Below are 21871 nucleotides of genomic sequence, written 5' to 3'. Positions count from 1 at the left end.
GTTGTAGTAAGTAGTAGAGAAGTAGTAGTAAGTAGTAGTAGTAGTAGTAGTAGTTAGTAGTAGTTGTTGTAGTAGTAGTAGTAGTACACCCTGAACATGTCCAGGGCGTCATGGTAAATATAGTTTTTAAACTTCTTTGGAATAGGCCCATACATAGCCTCAGAAAGAATTCCTTATCTAATCCTTTTTGATAAAGCCAATGAATATATATCATTGAATTTTCTGTCCCTATTGACAGCAGCGTGATTGGCAAGATTCAGGAAAAGCATGCTAAATATGCGGACCTCGCCTTTGAAATGTCTCGCTTGCATCCCAAGTACACTGTCGCCAGGCTCCCCATTGTTCTCGGTGCCCTTGGTTTGGTACCTCCTGATCTCTTGGAGCAGATCCCAGGAGAGTGACCGGGTTCTCCACCGGGAACACAGCCCTTCTGACACTCTGGGTAATGCAGAAGGCTTCACTGTCTCCGGAAAAGTTCTTGGTGGGTTCGACAAGGCATCGCTTCCTGGGAGAAGTCCCATACGCAGTCTGGGCTGCGTGTAGAGGGGCTGATGATGAGCCTTACCAGCCTGACTGTGCCAGGATCACCCAAACCCTCTCTGCTGCATTTTGCATCTTTAATCTGTGAAATAGATAATAATGCGACCAAAACATGCGGCGCAAATATGTATATGGTTATAGGTGCGCATGCGTGGCATCGTTATAATCACAATTGTAGATAACCAAATGTACACATCAACACCCAGTCTGTTGCGAAAACAGAGCAAGGAACGCTGCTAAGGTTAATTGGTGAGAACACTATCACGTCATAAACAAACTTTACGTTGTCCTCTGTGCTTTATAATGAGACTAATGAGTGCAATAGTGACATCCAGTCCCAGCCCACGATGACGCGGCCGCCGGCAGTCAACTCGTTTAATCAGACAGGAGCTCAGTAAATCATATTAACGTAGGGGCCTGTTATGTACGTCTTGCGAACATCTGGCAGTCATTACTGTCACAGTAACTAATAATCCGTGGTTATTATAACTTATCAGTTGACAGGACACACAATATTTCATTATAGTGACATTTACATTCTCTGTTTCAGGTTGTAGTCTAACGGCCGTTACCACAACGAATCCGTTTCAAGATGGCCGCTTATGAATTGACGTATTTTAATGACACCGTCAAGGGAGATAACTCCACTCTTACTCAGGCACTGGATCCGATGATAATTTTACAATCGCTCAACCACAAGAAATCCATTCTGTTGGCACCTGCGATAGCGTACACTGTTGTGTTGATGACTATCGGGATTATTGGAAACCCAATTGCCATTTTTATCTACGCCTTTCGCTGGCCGCGAACGACCACCAAGTGCTTTTTGCTCTGCCTGGCTGTACTGGATTTATGCAACTGTCTCATCACCATGCCAACAGAGATAGCCCTAATGGTGAACTTTTATTACTTCAATAACAGCGTTATTTGTAAAATATCCCGTTTCACCACTTACACGATGAACAATGCCTCGGTTTTCGTGCTCCTTGTTGTTGCCATCGACCGGTTTATAAGGATATGTTTGCCTCATGATCAGCCAATCAGCATTAGAGGATCAAAGATTGCATGTGGCGTTTCTGTGATTGTGGGAGTGGGTGTGTCATGGCCTGCCCTCGTGATTTACGGACGGAAAAACGTGGATATTCCTATTCCCGGTGGCCCTGTAATAACAGCCGTCATGTGTCAGGTAGAACATAAATATTCCACAACGCCTTATCCCCTCGCGTTCATGATCTACCTGTGGGTGGCGTTCTGCTTGATCGCAGTCGTCATGGCGGCCATATATATTATGATAGGAAGGGAGATAATCAAGAGGAAAAGGATGAAGAAGCAGCGCGGGGTTACTACGTCATCGCATCTTAAGAAATTACGTAACGAGAGCGCAAGCACCACCAATAACGACTCCACACCAACGTCACCACTAACAACATCGCCCCAGTGTACCTTTCCCACTTCGCCGACAACGCCACCTACCAGCATTCCGAGCAATGACAGCACCAACAGCGCCGCCACGTTGCTCAAGGGCAGACTACCGGTGCTGTCGACATTCAAACTCAGTAAAGGCAAATTACGGCCAGGAAAGACAACTGTCATGTTATTCGCCATAACTATGGTCTACATCTTGAGTTTTCTCCCCTTTCTCATCATAGGGATAATTCGATTACGGATCGGGGCCAGGTTTTATCCGAACTTAAGCGGACCAGAAGAAGTGGCTGTGAACATATTTCTGAGATCCTATTTGGTGAACAACTGCGCCAATCCTGTCGTATATGGACTCTGCAACTCTCAGTTTAGAAAAGAGTTTTGTGACTTATTCAGATTCCGGTGTAAAAAACAAAGTTCCGGGTTATAATGGGAAATAGAGTGAGGGTATTTTTTCCACTGAATTAACCCACAGTAGTGAATCTCCACGTCATTAACAGCAAGGTCAATTCGTGTCACAACATATAAGTCAAACAATGCCAAGAAGCAAGAGTTGATAGTAGGCTGTGAATGGATCGTTTATATAGTCGCCATTGCCTGGCAGTATACGGTGTGAATTGTTATTTCAGCGATATGAATCTCTGGTGTCACAGAAATCAACAGGATTACCTCCCTTTATTTTGACTTCTTCGGAGCTGACTGCGGCTTCAATCTTTCCTCATTCACCAGCCAGTGCTGCAACCAGGGATAGTGACACCAGCCTCCAGAGACACAAAGTCTAAATCTTGTCCGTATTTTGTTTCACGGAGAATACAAAGACTCGACACCAGGTTAAAACTGTCGATTTCTAACACCATAGATGTTTAGTATTCTTTTTGGCTTTCTTGGTATAAAAACGATCGAAAGTGTTTTAGTGATCGCGAGTACGCGAAGATCTTAATCTTTATGTTTATTTTGTGCACATACCATAATATGTACGTTCTGAAAAAAGCCCCATTCACGTTCAGTGAAGCCCCATTAATCCGGACAGTATCAATAAAGCCCCGATAATCCGGACAGTATCAGTGAAGTCCCGTTAATCCGGACAGTATTAATGAATCCCCGTTAATTCGGACAATATCAGTGAAACCCTGTTAATCCGGACAGTATTAACGAAACCCCGTTAATCCGGACAGTATTAATGAAACCCCGTTAATTCGGACAATATCAGTGAAACCCTGTTAATCCGGACAGTATTAAAGAAACCCTGTTAATCCGGACAACATCAGTGAAACCCTGTTAATCTGGACAATATCAGTGAAACCGTCCGGATTGACCAGCCATGTTGAGTAACTCCCCATGTACCATATCTTAGTAGTAACTGCCCGACAAATGGGTTTTCCGGACTCTCAAGGTTTTTTCTGCACGACACAAGTGTTTCAATCTGTTGGCTGAAGTTGAACAGACAGAACGATGTATATAAATATATATGTGAATAAAGACATCTCTCTGCAATCGCATTGTTCTGTCCTCTCACTGTAGTGGACTGAGAGGTAACTAGTTTACACAGCACGAATGGATGATTTTGTTTTGTTATTTTGCGTCATAGTGTACACTATTTCAGCTGTATGAAGGGATACCTATATAACCAGACACATTAGTGAACGATAATCCGATGCCATCCATCAGCAAGGTCACATAATTACACGTTGCAACCTCCTGAACCAGTCCGCACAGCCCTTTTGGCTCAAAATCGGACCGATGAATTGCAATCTAACTCGAAAACAACTAAACATAGAATACTCAACGAAACACTAATCATAATAATCTTCAGACCAACCCTGTGATTTTTTTCAGAATTTATTACCTAAAAATAAAAAAGTTGTTTAACAAACTATCCTTAAAATGTTGACACAGTTTACTATTTGTTACGAGGGACAGGGAGGAACGTGAAGCACGTGCACAACAAAGACATTGATTCATTAACCTGTGCTGTGCCGTTCCCATCCTTTTTTTTTGCACACCTGGCTGTTCCTCTCTTTGCACCCCTCCCTCGTAACAAATAGTGAACTGTGTCAAGATTGTAATGATAGTTTGTTAAACAATTTTTTTTATTTTTAGGACATAAATTCTGAAAAACAAATCACAGAGTTGGTCTGATGTTTTGATTATGATCAGTGTTTCATTGAGTACTATATGTTTAGTAATTTTCGAGTTAAATTGCAATTCATCGGTCCGATTTTGAGCCAAACGGACTATAGTGAGTGAGTGAGTTAGGTTTAATGTCGTTTTGAACAGTCTTCCAGTCATACCACGGCGTAGAAACTAAACCACTTTGAAGATATCTTAAAACAATTGAAGATGTCAGTAATTTCGAAATAAATGTACCCATGCACCCGTGTTCCCAAAATGCAAAGATAATTGGATAGTTTACAGTGCTCTCTCCTATTTGTTTCTCGGCACTTTAGGCTTTCCGTACATCTTAAAAATACACATCCATTAATTTCAACTCCGGGTTCATCAACCAAATTAATGATTTTTTGCACCGCTCCAAAAGTGGTTTGTTGTTTCCTCAAGTGACACGCCATTCTCATGTGTACGTGTCAAGCCCTGGCCTTGTTTGTCACAAAGTCACGAATTGTAATTGTCACGTGTTTTGCATGCTTCACGTGCAGCACGCAATCATCAGGAAAGGTTGTTTACTTCGCTAATGGCAACTTAACATTTATGTTATAACCTCTTCAAAACACATTGTTTATGAATAATACCCTACTATCGACCAAGCCTTTACTTCTATTTGCAAAGATGTTAAGACCCCATTATAATACAACCTTTTAAGTGTAAAGAAAATACTTTCCACAGAAACAAACAATGCGAACAGTTATATATAATATATCACTCAAGGGTCATATGGTTGATTTGAACAGGTGCTTGACGTGTCACCCCGAGCCACACCTATACCCAGGAACACCTTTTAATCGATCTGTCAGATCCATTAATTAAGATCAATTCACATCAAGACAGGAACAGGATACAATTAAATATTGTTCACTTAACTGAATCTCCCTCGGGCCTCATCAGTGGGATGGGGCATAATGGGTTATGTCAGCCCTGTCTCTCACAGCTGGGCCAGTCAGCTCTGTTGGTCATCATAGAATTGTCATTATTTATAGTTGTTTGTGCCACGGACTCACGGTATCGTCGTCGTAGTAGTAGTGAATGTAGTAGTAGTAGTGGAGGTGGCTGCAGGAGCAGTGGTAGTAGAAGTAGCTGCAGGAGCAGTAGTAGTAGCAGCAGCAGCAGCAGTATGTTGTCCAGGACGAACTTGGGTGACAGAAGGAATATTTGTGCCTGTGTTTTGCTGACTATTCTTTCATGAGTTATCGCCCTTTCAGCGAGATAGAAGTTACACAAAAAAAAGCGGATTCATAGAAGGGTGCACCCCTCCTTTTCTCAATAGTGTGCACCCCACCCCTTCCCCTTTCTCAAAAAGCTTTATCCGCCCCTGCAAATATTTTCCCATTGACTTCTATAGTAACGTTATATATTTTTTTCAAATAAACTAAGATATCACCATCTATTACATGTTCGTGTGTGCAGAGTATGGCCTTAAAGAAGCCATAGAAATATAAATATAACCACCTCAGCCAACTCCCCTTTCCGAGGAAAACACTGCTTACCCGAGGCTACAAGACATCATACCGTCCTGACATCTCACCTGCCTTGGTTCTTATCACAGTCATATAATTTTATTTATTCTCAAAGATATTGTCACGGTCCTCCTTGATTTCCAAAACAACTTCAGCTGTGTTCACGTCCGGACGGTAGGATTTACAGGATCGTGCTCCTTAAACCCTTCTAGAGAGAGCTTGATCAGGATTTGGGATCAATGTCTCGCTGGAATACCCAAAACTTGTAGTGTTGGAATAACATGTCCTATTAGAGTATCAGTGCAAAGTGCAAAATGTGGTTTTGCCATTCAATATTGGTCTGTACACCTACACACTTTCATTCATGGGTAGATTTAAATATTCCCCGGGTTCCAACGGTGTAGAGTGAGTGAGTGAGTTTGATTTTACGCCGCTTTTAGCAATATTCCAGCAATATCACGCCGGGGGACACCAGAAATGGGCTTCACACATTTTACCCATTATGGGGAATCAAACCCGGGCCTTCGGTCTGACGAGCAAACGCTTCACTCACTAGGCTACCCGACCGCCCTTCCAACGGTGTAGAAGCGACACCACACGTGAAAGAAGCGTGGGATCACCCTGAACGTTTGACATGGTGATTCGGTGATACACCTCCCCACCATCATTTTGTAAAGTACTGCAAACACAAAATGTATTACACCTGTTTTCCATCTGTCAGCTCCTTGAACAACATTGAGATGACGAACTTCAGATTTAATGTACATGGGATGGAGGACATTTTCAGGAAAGACATGTTCTACTCCATGCTCCCCCTACATGTACGTAGCTTTGACGCAAGAATTCTAATTTCTTTTGTTGACAAAATCATGTTTGTTTGCTACATCTGTACTTTCTACGTTAATCGCAAATGTTAAAGTAATACACTCAAGGCGTTCCTAACACCTTAACTTACAACTGAGGGTAGGTAACCACCCCATAACAGTGAGTGAGTTAATATCTAACGTCACATCGGCACTTACAACTGAGGGTAGGTAACAACCCCATAACAGTGAGTGAGTGAGTTTAGTTTTACGCCGCACTCAGCAATATTCCAGCCATATGGCGGCGGTCTGTAAATAATCGAGTCTGGACCAGACAATCCAGTGATCAACAGCATAAACATCGATCTGCGCAGTTGGGAACCGATGACATGTGTCAACCAAGCCAGCGAGCCTGACCACCCGATCCCGTTAGTCGCCTCTTACGACAAGCATGGGTTGTTGAATGTTCATTCTAACCCGGACCTTCACGGGTGACCCCATAACAGAACATAGAGTGTTGGCGCATATGTCTGTAGTTGCACAAACTATATGATTGCTCCTATTAGCACGACACAGCATTGATGGTCGATAGCGTGTATGTTCCCACGCTGTTGTTCTATACTGTAATATGGGCCTCATCATAATGGGGTGGTTGGGTAACCTAATGGTTAAAAACGTTGGCTCGTCACGCCGAAGACACGGGTTCGATTCCCCTCATGGGTACAATGTGTGAAGCCCATTTCTTGTGTCCTCCGCCGTGATATTGCTGGAATATTGCTAAAAGCGGCGTAAAACCATACTCACCCATCACAGAGCATAGCTTTATACTTACAACAGCAAACTACCAGTGATTTTGATATGAGTCGACCGAGATCTCAAGAGTGGAGACAAAGTGTATGATTTTACGACGCTTCAATATTCCAGCAAAATACTCCCATACTCAATGAATGCTTCTCCTATTTCAAATAAAAAATAAGCAATATATATATATATATATATATATATATATATATATCGAGTGTCGCAATCAAGAGGAATATGCATCTACATCGATATGTCTGGTTTTTCCCTTGCTTCGATATCTCAAGATTTTGGAAATTATTACGTTATTTACCTTTATCCTTAAGCAAAGATTTAATGACATATTTTCATAAAACGGGCACTGTCAAATATCTTCCTCAAGATTTCTGTGTCATTATGCAAATAAATGTAATTACTTGTTCCTGAAATATATGTATCCGAACTGCAGGATAGAACTTTTAGAAGAGCTTTCTGTATAATATATTACGAATATCACTACAGAATTTTAATGTTAAGAACCTCAGAAAGAAAACTGTACATGATAAAAAAAATAGTTTATGACATTTTTGTAATGAAGTCTATGTCGAGGATGAGTTTCATGTACTTTTCATTTGTGAACATTTCCAGTTTCTTAGAAGCAGATACCTCCCCATGATCTCATCTGTGTACAAAGATGAACTAATGAAAAAACTGTTAAACTCAAGAAATATCAATGATATATTATTCAATATTCCTAAAACGATTTTGAAATTAGACGTTAATATATGAATGTAAATTTCCATGAGTCTGTGAAATGTAAAACATGTAACAACAACCCAACTGTACTATAGGTCATATGGCCTGAAATACTGAATAAACTTCTGTCTGTCTGTCTATCTGTCCATAGACCACTACCCCAAGTCTGTCTTCCAACACTAGACATTAGATTTTTTTTTTTATAAAAGATAATTCAACTCAAGTTTTTTGTAAAATGATTTACAACTCTGAATAGCCCCAAACGACAATGATATAAAATTGTTTGGGGATCCATTTGGATTATACATTTTATTTTGTTCATACATGTATGTAAATATGATAACTTTTATTCCGGAAGTAAATGTAAGTCCCGTCCAGCTCAGTTTCGCTTTCTTGCATTACCGTGTCTTCAGAATAATACAGTTGTCATATAATGGATCGGCCTCTCGAACAAAGGCCAAAGATAGAATCGGTATTCGCTTGGATCCTTCCGGATAAATATGCAAATGTGAAAGGTCAGGTAGTACTACGTCCTGCCACAAGCATATTTGCATATGAGTGAGTGAGTGAGTGAGTTTAGTTTTACGCCGCACTCAGCAATATTCCAGCTATATGGCGGCGGTCTGTAAATAATCGAGTCTGGACCAGACAATCCAGTGATCAACAGCATGAGCATCGATCTGCGCAATTGGGAACCGATGACATGTGTCAACCAAGTCAGCGAAACTGACCACCCGATCCCGTTAGTCGCCTCTTACGACAAGATAGTCGCCTTTTTTATGGCAAGCACATGGGTTGCTGAAGACCTATTCTACCCCGGATCTTCACGGGTCTGCATATGATGTAGCTGGATTTTTCTCTTCTGTTGTAAACAAATGCACAAAACCATAAATCAGAATACAGTGCGATTGCTAGTTTGGAATAAAAGAATTAAGATACCCTACTGCAATTTAGTTGTTGTAAAACGCCGCACTCAGCAATATTCCAGCTACATGGCGGCGGTCTGGACCAGACAATCCAGTGATCAACAGTATGAGCATCGATCTACTTAACTGGGATTCGATGACATGCGACCGTGAGGAGTACGGCAATATATGTGAGTGAGTGAGTTAATATTACGCCGCACTCAGCAATATTCCAGCTATATGGCGGCAGTCTGTAAATAATCGACTCAGGGCCAGGCAATCAAGTGATCAACAGCATGAGCATCGACCAACGCAATTGGGATACGATGACATGTGTCAACCAAGTCAGCGAGCCTGACCATCCCGTTAGTCGCCTCTTACAACAAGCATGGTTACTGAAGGTCAATTCTAACCCGGATTTTCACGGGTAGGCAATATATGTAATATATCATGATGAACGTATTTCTAACTATCCAAGAGGGCTGAGTGTCTACGTGTGGAACCCTACAACCAGTATAAACAAGGGATAAACACACAAGTTGAAATGCATCAGCTTAAAATCTTTTTCTCTTTTTGTAAAGTTTATTAAAATTTTGTGAAAATCAACTTTTTTGTTGCATCGAAAAATGAGGACCGCTTACAATGGGCGATAAACATGCATTTTTCTCTTTTTAATAGACTATGTAATTTGTGACAAATCTTCACATCATGCTATCCTGGGGTAAAGCTGTCAGGTTGACCACAAGGAACTTTATCATTATCTGTCTGTGTCTCTCGGCCATCGAGTCACCACTGACCAAGTACTGGGATGACTGTTGTCATTATCAGTGGAGTAGTCTAAGATAAGGTCATCTAGCAGTGTCTTGTATACGTGCTGAGATGATTATACAGTTATATAGGCCAAAATTAGTTTTAAACATTATTTATTCCTAATGCAGGACATGTATCGTCCTCAAGTCCTAAAGTTGTGTTGACAACCGACAGAGCATCGAAGAGTTAAAACAAGTCTATTTTATAAGTGAGTGAGATGAGTTAAACTCTGATTTGAACTGTAACAATATTTACAGTATATCACGGTGGGTTAGCTTAAATTAGAGAGGTGATTACAATTACGCAAGTGATGGACTTTTTCTGCAGGGCAGGAGTCGGAAGAAACAGAATGGGAGCTCGAGACTGACACACCTAGGACAGGAAACTCCGTACAGCGAATATACCCCCCGAAAACCTCGGCGTGGCGTGCGTCAAGGGAATAGAACGATGCGCCATAAAATATATCTGCAATGGGAAGCATGGACTCACTAGGCGCGAGGCGTGATGCGGCAGTCTTGTAAACAGATCAATTCGGATTGAACTAAACTAACAACTAGTCTCTGAAATGAACATATTTTACAGAAAAAAGGCTCATATTAAAAAATATATATAATATAAAAAGGAGCCCTGAGACTTTCTTCATTTTCAGAGAAGCTGTGGAACTCGAGACTTGCCACATTTTCTAGATATATTTGGATATATTTGCTTCAGGGTCTGTATGACAGACTAGGATTGAACGATATGGCATAGGTATAATATGGAGTGAGTTTTACTAATATTGCAGCAATATCACGGCGGATGACACCAGAAATGGGCTTCACATGTTGTACCAATATGGGAAATCGAACCAGGGTCTTCGGCCTGACGAGCGAACCACTAGGTTAACACACACACACACACACACACACACACACACACACACACACACACACACACACACACACACACACACACACACACCACCACCACCACCACCACCACCACCACCACCAAAACACACACACACACCACCACCACCATACACACATACACCACCACCCCTATAATATGGATAAAGTCGCCTTCAAGTGGCATTGACCAGGATATACAAAGTATGGGTTCGATGTCATACTGGTTTGCATGCTCCGAAAAGTCCTCCCAAATCATTGGCGTATATGTACATATGTCCCATCTACATTTAGACAGAGATATAAGGAAGCAATCTAGCATGTGCCACGAATTGTTCAAATGAATAACGTTACTACAATGGTTCCTGATTTGAAGGGGTCACCAGTACCCCATACAGAAAGGTGATCGATGTTCATGATGTTCACTGGATTAAACTACAAGATGGATGCCAGCAAACGGCAGTCTACACACAAGGTTAAATATGACAGTTTCCTACCGAGTCTAAACACGTGTGTCACATGTCCCCGAAGATGCTATTAAATGTACGACGTCTACTGATATTAATAAGACAATTTCATTACTTATGACATTTATGAACACAATAACAGGCATTCAACAGCATCCAGGAATGCTCTGGCGATAGAGAGGCTTTGGATCAATAGAGGAGCACCTTCTCTACATGTATCTGTGTCCGTAGTTTCACATCAGCAGGGTCGGTGGGGTAGCCTAATTAGTAAAGCGTTGGCTCGTCACGACGAAGACCTGGGTTCGATGCCCCACATGGGTACAATGTGTGAAGCCCATTTCTTGTGTCCCCTGTCGTGATATTGCTGGAATGTTGCTAAACGCCGCTCACTCACTCACTCACTCCTCTCACTCAAGCAACATGCAAATGGTCCCGCGTGTATGTTAAGGGTTCCTCGGGTGCTCCGTCAACCCAGTTTGGTTCTCACCATTGGTGCAAGGTATAAAGACCAACCCGTCATATTACTCCAATACTGCTGAAAGTTATAATCTAAGGTAGAATCGAAATATCTACATCCCATTTTGGACTTTCAAGAAACATTAAGCTGACACGCAGTGGTACAACCGAAATACAGTAGACCCACTCACACAGAACAGGGTACTCGTTGGCCTGACGAAACGGCCGAATACGTTCTAGTCTTCTTGCAAGTGTAAAGGGCGAATGGAGACGGACGGAGGGCGAAGGTTGCGCAAATTGGTGAAAAGTGATCAAGGTAGTGAGTAGTCTTGTCAGGTTGTGCAAAGGGGAAAGTGGTGACGAAGAAAGGCGAGTGTTTCTGAATGCTGCGTGAAAGTGAAGCGGTGACGAATGGAAAGGCAAGTGTTTCTGAAAGATGAGTGAAAGGGACGGTGATTGGAGAAAGCGGTGACGAAAGAAAGAATGGAAAGGCGAGTGTTTCTGAATCCTTCGTGAAAGGGAAAGTGGTGACGGAAAGGAAAGCGGTGACGAAAGTTTCTGAAAGGCAAGTGTCCTTCGTGAAAGGGAAAGTGGTGACGGGAAAGGGAAAGCGGCGACGAAAGAAATAATGGAAAGGCAAGTGTTTCTGAATGCTGCGTGAAAGGGAAAGTGGGGACGGGAAAGGGAAAGCGGTGACGAAAGAAATAATAGAAAGGCAAGTGTTTCTGAATGCTGCGTGAAAGAGAAAGCGGTGACGGGAAAGGGAAAGCGGTGACGAAAGAAATAATCGAAAGGCGAGTGTTTCTAAATGCTGCGTAATTGCGTGTTTAAAGGGAAAGTGGTGACGAATGGCAAGCGCGTCTTATTTCAGTATGCTCAAGGTGGCGTCTGGTGTCCATGCAGCAGAGCGATGACTAAATGACGTATCTTCTGGCCCAGTTACGAGTCTACAACCATTTTAATAAATACAAGCTGTACGTTATACATATATCTGCCGGGCAGCTGTGTTTAAGTTCGACATCGTGTCAGCAGGTGCCCGTCATTAGGTCTGGAAGTCATCAGATGATTGTACAAATCAACAAACCAGGAATGGTCATGGCTGACACATGTCATCGTATCCCAATTGCGTAAATCGATGTTCATGCTGTTGATCACTGGATTTTCTGGTCCAGACTCGATTACTTTCAGACCACCGCCATATTGCTGGAATATTGCTGAGTGCGGCGTTAAACAACCAACCAACCAACTAAAATCTTATGACTGGCCAGTAATAGAATTGGTCTTGCTATTGTCATGCATGGATTTTTGCTGCTCACAATTACACATTGTGGGCCTCAGGTTGTTAACTCAACAGATGCGAAAATGCAATTCCAAAAGAAAGTAAATAAACGTGTTTAAAACATATCATATTCAAGCATACAACATACAATGTGTGTGCGCGTCGAAGTCATGCCTGTTTTGTACGGGCAACTATGCGACGATGTCCCTTCTTGGATTCCGTGCCTTCATCCTCATTCGTTTCTGAAATTTCCTGTTGATGGAGACCTTCAAATCTTCTGCAACAGGTCTTTTAATCTGATGCTGAATGTGATTTAAAAATATTTAAAAACTGTAAGTTTTCCACGCTACACATTGATCGGGATATTGGTTGTCTGCTACAAACAGCGGAGGTTACTCTAAGTCAACAAAATTGCCGCTGGGTGTCTGCTGGAATCCATATAAGACTGGTACGAAATGCCGAAATGACTGATGTAGCGCGTTTGCTTGAAATGTAACCATCGTCTCACCACAGATGCCTCACTATTAAGGCGTCGATCGATCCCGGCAGTGATTGTACAGCAGATAACGGGTTTGTCTGACCCAGGCCGGGTGACATTTTACATGTCACCTATCAGCTGTTGGTGATCATGGCTGTACAGAACTAGGACTTTTTCCTCCAGTAATGTCATGTTGCCCCTGCAAAGACACTCTCGTTCATCCAGTCTATTACATGTATATACAAGATGATGATGATGATGATGATGATGATTGTACAGCGAATAACGGGATTGTCTGACCCAGGCCTGGTGACATTTTACATGTCACCTATCAGCTGTTGGTGATCATGGCTGTACAGAACTAGGCCTTTTTCCTCCGGTAATGTCATGTTGCCCCTGCAAAGACACTCTCGTTCATCCAGTCTATTACATGTATATACAAGATGATGATGATATGATAATCGTGGATGTTCCAAAGGTGGTGTATATATTTATAAATAGGACAATCAGCAAACTATGATCGAACTATGAAACATGTCTGTATATATAAATTATATATAAATCTGATTTGGGTCTGACAAACAAGTGGTTAAAAGCACAAACGTCCCAACCCATTGAGGTCGGTGACACAAAATCCCGAAAGTCAATATGACAATATGTAATAATGTACATGACATACTGGGGTCGTGTTCTGTTCTGGAATTACCATGGTGCGATAGGCTTGAGATAAACGGTTCTATTCTGCAACGGAGTACCAACCGCAAGAAAAACTGCGAGGATGCTTATTGATCCATCTTGATCCATTCAGAAAATATTTCTTCTTTTATTCCCGTTAACCACCCAGAGTTCCTTGAATAATCAATAGTCAAACTGCACCTCCATTCTCCATTAAACATGCATGCCCTGCGATATGCACTATCTATTACCCTCATAAAGTAGTCTGACATCCAGGAAATAGAAAGACAAATGAAGACATTTATTCAACTCTGACACAAATGTACATACATGTTGCCCTTTGCTTTAAAGAATACGCAGAAGAGGCATATAGCCATAAGTCTGTCTCATTCCATCAGGCAGAGAACGAGTGATGCTTTCAGCAGATGCATGGCAGTAAACACGGCAAATGAAGCCGCGACTAACTGGAAGGAAATCACCCAGGCTGCACGTTTGGTGAGCCCCTTCCTTTCCCTGCTGGCACACGCCCAAAATAATGCACTTGTGTCTGATCCCGCCTCTCCCCGCCATGAAGGAAGAGAGCGGCAGAAAGCGAATCCGGTGAAAGTTATCTCATCTTCGCCCAGCTTGACCCGCTGCCGTGTTCCAGTCGCCTCTGTCCGCTCATCAGGTCCAGCATCCCCCCTCCGACCCTCACATCAATCTTGGCGTTCTTAGTTACCTCTGCCGATAGTCTGCTCCAGAGGGTCGTCTGCTCCACCCCTCCCAGAACTTGTCGTCTGCTATACAGAACGTGTATACGTGCTCTTTTGTATAATCCTTTGGTATTACCAGGGATGCAAGGTTATTTCGAGACAATGTGAGGAGCCTTTCGATGCACGTTTGTTGCACATGCTGTTTATAGGAGTATCGGAACACAACCACAGCAGACGAGAGCAGTTCCATCCGAACCGCGGTGCCGCGAGGAGCGAGTGAGGAGGGGTGAGGGGGGCTCGCTATTTCAAAATGGCGGCTGTTGAAAGTGAAGCAGACGATAAGTTTTCAAATGTGGATGTGGATAGTATCCTGTCCCGTGTTGGCCGTCGTCCTCTAACTTTTGACAAGACCAGATCTCTTTACAAAGGTAAGTTGAGCGAGCATTCCCCCTAGTCAAATCGCAAATGCACACACGTTTGTTTACAATGTCCCATCTGTCAAACTTAGCCCAGGGGAAGCCAGATTGCCCATGCAGTTTGCTAATGGCCTTTTAAGTCGAGAGAAAGTTTCTCGTAACTTTTTATAACTTTTCTATTTTTGTTGATCATGTAAACTACAAGCTCTGTTTGTTTTATTGGTATCTACAGGGATCTGAGAGCACTTAGACTATTATCACGACAGATGATTTCTCTCAGCGGTGTGCATGGTCTGTGTCAATATATGATAGACGTTCACGAGAGTGTAAACATGTAACTATGAGATGGCCGGCTTCAGTAACCTGGAATGCGTTGAGTGGGCCTATAGCTAATTAGTTCTGTACGGCTAACATGAAATGGTTAACCTTTACATCCCACGAACCCCACACCTTCGATAGAAATGCGTACACTGATGAATGCAAATATTTTATAGATAGTTAGGTTGTTACATGGGCATGCGCCCTAATTTGTTATTTAAAGTTTGTGTTGATGGGACGAACAATGGATATATAATGCGGTACACTCGCGTAACCTTGATTCGTGGATATAAGGGAAATGCGGCGAAATTCATATTTTAAATGCATGGTTTCATTTTGTATACGCACTGATTATTTTATTCATTGATTCAGTTTATTGAAAATGCCTACTATTCCACTTGTGAATGAAACGTTTGTTTACGAAGCCATTTACAACCCATTCGTGTGCCCACAAAATGTGACGTCACCTTGTTTCGTGGATTACGTAGTCGGCATGTACGACATCCCACTGCTGTAAATATTGACACCAAGGAAAGCAGACAACGAGATGTGAGAAGGTTGGAGCTAACGGTATCTTTTTTACTTGACATTTTGTAAAAATAAAATTTGGTAATGATGGTATTTGTGATTTGGGGCTATTTATATCAATGCTGGACAATTACATTAAGTGTACTTGCGTGTAATGCAGAGATTGGGAACTTTTTGTCAGCGAGGCGTGGCATTGTACGTACATCAAAAGTACGCTTTGTAACGTCAGTCGAGACTTAATTGACGAGCTAAATTGATAATTTTTGCGATCCACGAATCAAGGTTATCCACGAATTTAGGTTACGCTTCTGTATACGCTTCTGTATATCTATATATCTACATGTACATGTTTAGAGCATATTACACATACTTCATGTATTCATTCGTCAATAGATGATTGTTTTTCATTGTGTTGGAATGTGCCCTTTATATCGTTTCTGTTTTTAATTAATTGTATTGTTGATGTTTATGTATGGTCGAATACTGTGTATCAATACCACAATGTTTATTTCCCCTCCTCATACACACGTATGTGTCAGCTTTGTGTTGATATATGATTGAATACCCTGTGTCGTTCCATCTGTTCATTTTATGTATTATATTATCTTACCTCTCCTCATACACACATGCGTATCAGGTTCGGGCGGTGGGTAGCCTAGTGGTTAAAGCGTACGCTCGTCACGCCAAAGACCCGGTTCGATTCCCCACATGGGCACAATGTGTTAAGCCTATTTCTGGTGTCCCCCGCCGTGATATTGCTGGAATATTGCTAAAAGCGGCGTAAAACTCAACTCAGTCAGTCCATCTGTTCATTTTATGTATTATATTATCTTACCTCTCCTCATACACACATGCGTATCAGGTTCGGGCGGTGGGTAGCCTAGTGGTTAAAGCGTACGCTCGTCACGCCAAAGACCCGGTTCGATTCCCCACATGGGTACAATGTGTGAAGCCCATTTCTGGCTAGCCTTGCTCCAAGGCTGTACTGAGTGCTAGGTCTATGCATGTATAGTAATTCTATCCTTGAAAGAGTCAAGTCTATATATGGGGACAGGACCCCAGTCTGTTATTTATAGAAATTAATTATCATTTAAACTATTAATTATTACCTTATAGACTTGTGCAAGTCTAATTTCTGGTGTCCTCGTCGTGATTTGCTGTAATATTGCTTAAAGCTGCGTAAAACCATGCTCACTCACTGTTGCTGTGTTCCATATCCATAATTTTAAATACAAACATGCCAAGCACGATGAAAGTTACAGATCGTAAAGTCATTAATAAGCACATTTCACATGTATTACGTAGACGTTACCGCATCTCGCTTCCAGACATTCATGATCGTTACGCGTCTCCGTGCTGGGGATAGAGCGGCCATTGTCTGTCAGATATCGTTAGAGCTAAAAGCGCTCAGTTTACTGCGCGTACCAACAATAGAACCAGTTACGTCGAGGAAACAGTTTCCAGAGACACTCGTGTTTTGATTTTGAAATAGGATATATAACTGGAACGTACCAACTAGGCGTGGTCGCACGTTAACCCTTCACATTTGTGTATATCCCGGTGTGAAAGTGTTGCGGTGTGTGTACATGATGGAGTTGTTTTAGAGACTGGCTCCGTGTTCTGTCGGATAGAGGACCTACTCGGACAGCCGAAAGTGGGTCGTTCGATGTCGATGACATCAAAACATGTTAAAAAGTGGCACTTGTTGTTACTCTGCCTGGTGCTTGTCATTATTAAATTCGAAAAGGACTGGATGGCACACTGACTTTACTGTGTCTAAATGGGCTATTCACATTAAACTGCTGCTGGGATTTTCAGTTGGTTAGCAGTGTCCATGCGTACACACAGACCCGAGGGTATAACTTGGGTGGGGTGTCGTTAGGGAACTAATTTGTTCCTGAAATAAGGGGGAAAATAATTAGTTGATTCGAATATTTGCCCCCGAATATAATCCTTGTTTTAGCAGTACCACATTCATGCAGGGGGCAAGTATGGGTTCGAATCCCAAAGTTGCCCTGAATATAATCCTTGTTTTAGCAGTACCACATTCATGCAGGGCGCAAGTATGGGTTCGAATCCCAAAGTTGCCCTGAAATATAATCCTTGTTTTAGCAGTACCATATTCATGCAGGGAGACGCAAGTATGGGTTCGAATCCCAAAGTTGCCCTGAAATATAACCCTTGTTTTATCAGTACCATATTCATGCAGGAGACAAGTGTGGGTTCGAATGCCAAAGTTACCCTGAAATATCCCTTGTTTTTATCAGTACCATATTCATGCAGGAGACAAGTGTGGGTTCCCCAAAGTTGCCCTGAAATATAACCCTTGTTTTATCAGTACCATATTCATGCAGGAGACAAGTGACTGGGTTCGAATGCCAAAGTTGCCCTGAAATATTAACCCTTGTTTTATCAGTACCATATTCATGCAGGAGACAAGTGTGGGTTCGAATCCCAAAGTTGCCCTGAAATATAACCCTTGTTTTATCAGTACCATATTCATGCAGGAGACAAGTGTGGGTTCGAATGCCAAAGTTGCCCTGAAATATAATCCTTGTTTTAGCAGTACCACATTCATGCAGGGCGCAAGTATGGGTTTGAATCCCAAAGTTGCCCTGAAATATAACCCTTGTTTTATCAGTACCATATTCATGCAGGAGACAAGTGTGGGTTCGAATGCCAAAGTTGCCCTGAAATATTAACCCTTGTTTTATCAGTACCACATTCATGCAGGAGACAAGTGTGGGTTCGAATGCCAAAGTTGCCCTGAAATATTAACCCTTGTTTTATCAGTACCATATTCATGCAGGAGACAAGTGTGGGTTCGAATCCCAAAGTTGCCCTGAAATATAACCCTTGTTTTATCAGTACCATATTCATGCAGGAGACAAGTATGGGTTCGAATCCCAAAGTTGCCCTGAAATATAATCCTTGTTTTAGCAGTACCACATTCATGCAGGGCGCAAGTATGGGTTTGAATCCCAAAGTTGCCCTGAAATATAACCCTTGTTTTATCAGTACCATATTCATGCAGGAGACAAGTGTGGGTTCGAATGCCAAAGTTGCCCTGAAATATTAACCCTTGGTTTTATCAGTACCATATTCATGCAGGAGACAAGTGTGGGTTCGAATCCCAAAGTTGTCCTGGAAATATAACCCTTGTTTTATCAGTACCATATTCATGCAGGAGACAAGTGTGGGTTCGAATGCCAAAGTTGCCCGAAATATTAACCCTTGTTTTATCAGTACCATATTCATGCAGGAGACAAGTGTGGGTTCGAATCCCAAAGTTGCCCTGAAATATAACCCTTGTTTTATCAGTACCATATTCATGCAGGGGAGACAAGTGTGGGTTCGAATCCCAAAGTTGCCCTGAAATATAACCCTTGTTTTAGCAGTACCATATTCATTCAGGAGACAAGTATGGGTTCGAATCCCAAAGTTGTCCTGAAATATAATCCTTGTTTTAGCAGTACCACACTCTTGCAGGGGGCAAGTATGGGTTCGAATCCCAAATTTGACGTGAATATAACCCTTGTTGTATCAGTACCACATTCATGCGGGAGACAAGTGTGGGTTCGAATCCCAAAGTTGCCCTGAATATAACCCTTGTTTTAGCAGTACCACACTCATGCAGCAGACAAGTATGATTGCGGGTTCGAATCTAAGATTACCCCAAATACAACCTTTGGTTTGGCTGTGCCCTATTCATACTATGACCTTCTCCAGAATTGGAAATGTCTTCAGCCTGCTTCATTTCCAACTTTACAACAACATAAAGCTGCCAAGCTTGATAAAATTATACAACTACAACATTGTTCAAAGGCTTTTCACCAAATCCACTCACCACTCTTGCACAATATGGATGTGTTTCTCCATTCCAGCAATGTCATGTCTGTCATAGATGAAACGAAGACATCCCACTGATCAGATGAAATGGATTTTTTAAGAATTGTAATCAGACTAAGGCATCAGCTGTTCCCGTATCCAGCTTGGTCTATCTGGGTGACGAATTCTGTCCCCAGGACCTGTCTACACTGGCGGAAATACAGGAGAAATCCAATTCCTTGCTTCAGAATCAATACGACTCCAGACGGGACAGAGAAATATTGGGAGGTTATGTATGGGGCACAATCTATACAATCTGCTTTTTAGGTAACCCTAAATGTGATTTGCTGAATTATTGCCACTTTTAGTGAACATGTCTTGAAATTTATGCGTTCTATCTGAGACAGAAATGCTACTGAACTTGAGTAGACAGCCGACCACTCTGCCCCAGTCTCTGATCTGTCTACTGAATATTCCTACTGGCAAAAAATATTAATATTAAATATTACTCACCGATTGCATCAGACATTTGCTCCCCTGCTTCCCCAACACACAGATGAGGTGATGTTATGAGCACTTAGGGGGCGTTGGAGTAGCCTAGTGGTTAAAGCGTTCTCTCGTCACGCCGAAGACTCGGGTTCGATTCCCCACATGGGTACAATGTGTGAAGCCCATTTCTGGTGTCCACCGCGGTGATATTGCTGGAATAGTGCAAAAAGCGGCGTAAAACTAAACTCACTCACTCACTATAGACACTTAGTTCCACGTAAAGTCAAAATTAGTTGAATGGACCTTCGTAAATACGTCGAGTTATCCGATGTTCGACACAAAAGGGTCTCTTTATAAGGTAAAGCTTTTACAGCAAGACAATCAAAGGTCGACACAGCGGTGTTTTGCTGTATCATCATTGTTGATGGTGTAGCAATGATTATGAATGTTGTTATTGTGACTGAAAATCTGTACTGCCGTAACCACAGTTACTGTTACAGTTTTTAGTTTCGTCATCCTAACTGGGTGTATTCAATATGATCTGATGTTCTTCAATATGATAACCCCCAATATCAAACACCTACGTCACCAATCAGTGTTATTTTCTCTTATTCACACGTGTCCTTTTTCCTTTGCTCATATTTTTGTCTCAGGTAATTTCATACTTATTGACCTGCCTTTGCATGTGTTTGTGACAGATGCCACCGTTCGTTACAGTATACGCTCGCCTTCTCGCGAACATTTAGTATCACCATTTGACAGTTACGTGAGATTATGGAACTGGAAAATCGCTTTAATGTTGGCGCCCATGTCTGAACATTGCAATTGTACATGTTTCATAAACCATGCTCATGATACAGTGGGAATGGTATAAAGGACTCTGCCTTTAGCCGAGATGTTTTATCGTTATGGAAAGGTTGTCGCTTTTATTTACGTTCAGCTAAAATAGCATGGCGTCAAACTCTTCCCCCTTAGGAGAATCCGTTTGCTCGGCATGAACAGACTGAGTTCGGTCTTCAGTCATTTCAAGAAACTTTCAAGTACTACTTTAAAACCAAACCACAGGTCAAACTATGTTCGTGACCCCAAGGATTGTGTGTCGATTGGCAAAGCCATGGTTCGATTACCAATGAAAATATAAAGCAAAGCATAATTATTCTCAAAGTACATTGTACATGTATTACGAGCATCAATCAAACGTGAAGATACTATAGTTCGTTTGGCTCAAAAGCGGACCGATGAATTTCAATGTAACTCGAAAACTAATAAACATATAATACAGTACTCATTGAAACGCTGATCATAATCAAAACATCAGACCAACTGTGTGATTTGTTTGCAGAATTTATGTCCTAAAATTAAAAAGTTGTTTAACAAACTATCATTAAAATTTTGACACAGTTCACTATTTGTTACGAGGGAGGAGTGCAGAGAAAGGGACAGCCAGGTGTTAGAGAGGCACGTGCACAAGTGCCGACAAAGTTATTGATTCATTAACCTGTGCTGGGCCGTCTCTATCCTTTCTCGCACACCTGGCTGTCCCTTTCTCTGCACTCCTCCCTCGTAACAAATAGTGAGCTGTGTCAATATTTTATGATAGTTTGTTAAACAACTTTGTTATTTTTAGGATATAAATTCTGCAAAAACCTCACAGAGTTGGTCTGACGTTTTCATTATGATCAGTGTTTCATTGAGTATTTTATCTTTATT

At 41.9% G+C, this 21871-nt stretch overlaps 2 protein-coding genes across 5 annotated transcripts in view; both read left to right on the top strand.

Annotated features, from left to right (window-relative positions):
* The window catches only part of LOC124291414 (G-protein coupled receptor 84-like), a 39740-nt gene extending 36850 nt beyond the window's left edge, over nt 1-2890 (top strand). For all 3 annotated transcript variants that reach the window (XM_046728401.1, XM_046728402.1, XM_046728403.1), the window contains exon 2: nt 1091-2890. In XM_046728401.1, the coding sequence (XP_046584357.1) occupies nt 1133-2392 (1260 nt within the window). In that variant the 5' untranslated portion in view covers nt 1091-1132 and the 3' untranslated portion in view covers nt 2393-2890. The remainder of the gene's footprint in view (nt 1-1090) is intronic.
* Nucleotides 2891-14609: 11719 nt separating this feature from the next.
* The window catches only part of LOC124291398 (myopalladin-like), a 97319-nt gene continuing 90057 nt past the window's right edge, over nt 14610-21871 (top strand). For both annotated transcript variants that reach the window (XM_046728384.1, XM_046728385.1), the window contains exon 1: nt 14610-15010. In XM_046728384.1, the coding sequence (XP_046584340.1) occupies nt 14893-15010 (118 nt within the window). In that variant the 5' untranslated portion in view covers nt 14610-14892. The remainder of the gene's footprint in view (nt 15011-21871) is intronic.

Source organism: Haliotis rubra, unplaced genomic scaffold, assembly GCF_003918875.1.
Source record: "Haliotis rubra isolate DU_JTF1 unplaced genomic scaffold, ASM391887v1 Scf490, whole genome shotgun sequence".
Classification (NCBI taxonomy): Eukaryota; Metazoa; Mollusca; class Gastropoda; order Lepetellida; family Haliotidae; genus Haliotis; species Haliotis rubra.
The sequence above is the reverse complement of the archived record's forward strand: the minus strand, read 5'-3'. Positions and strand labels throughout refer to the sequence as shown.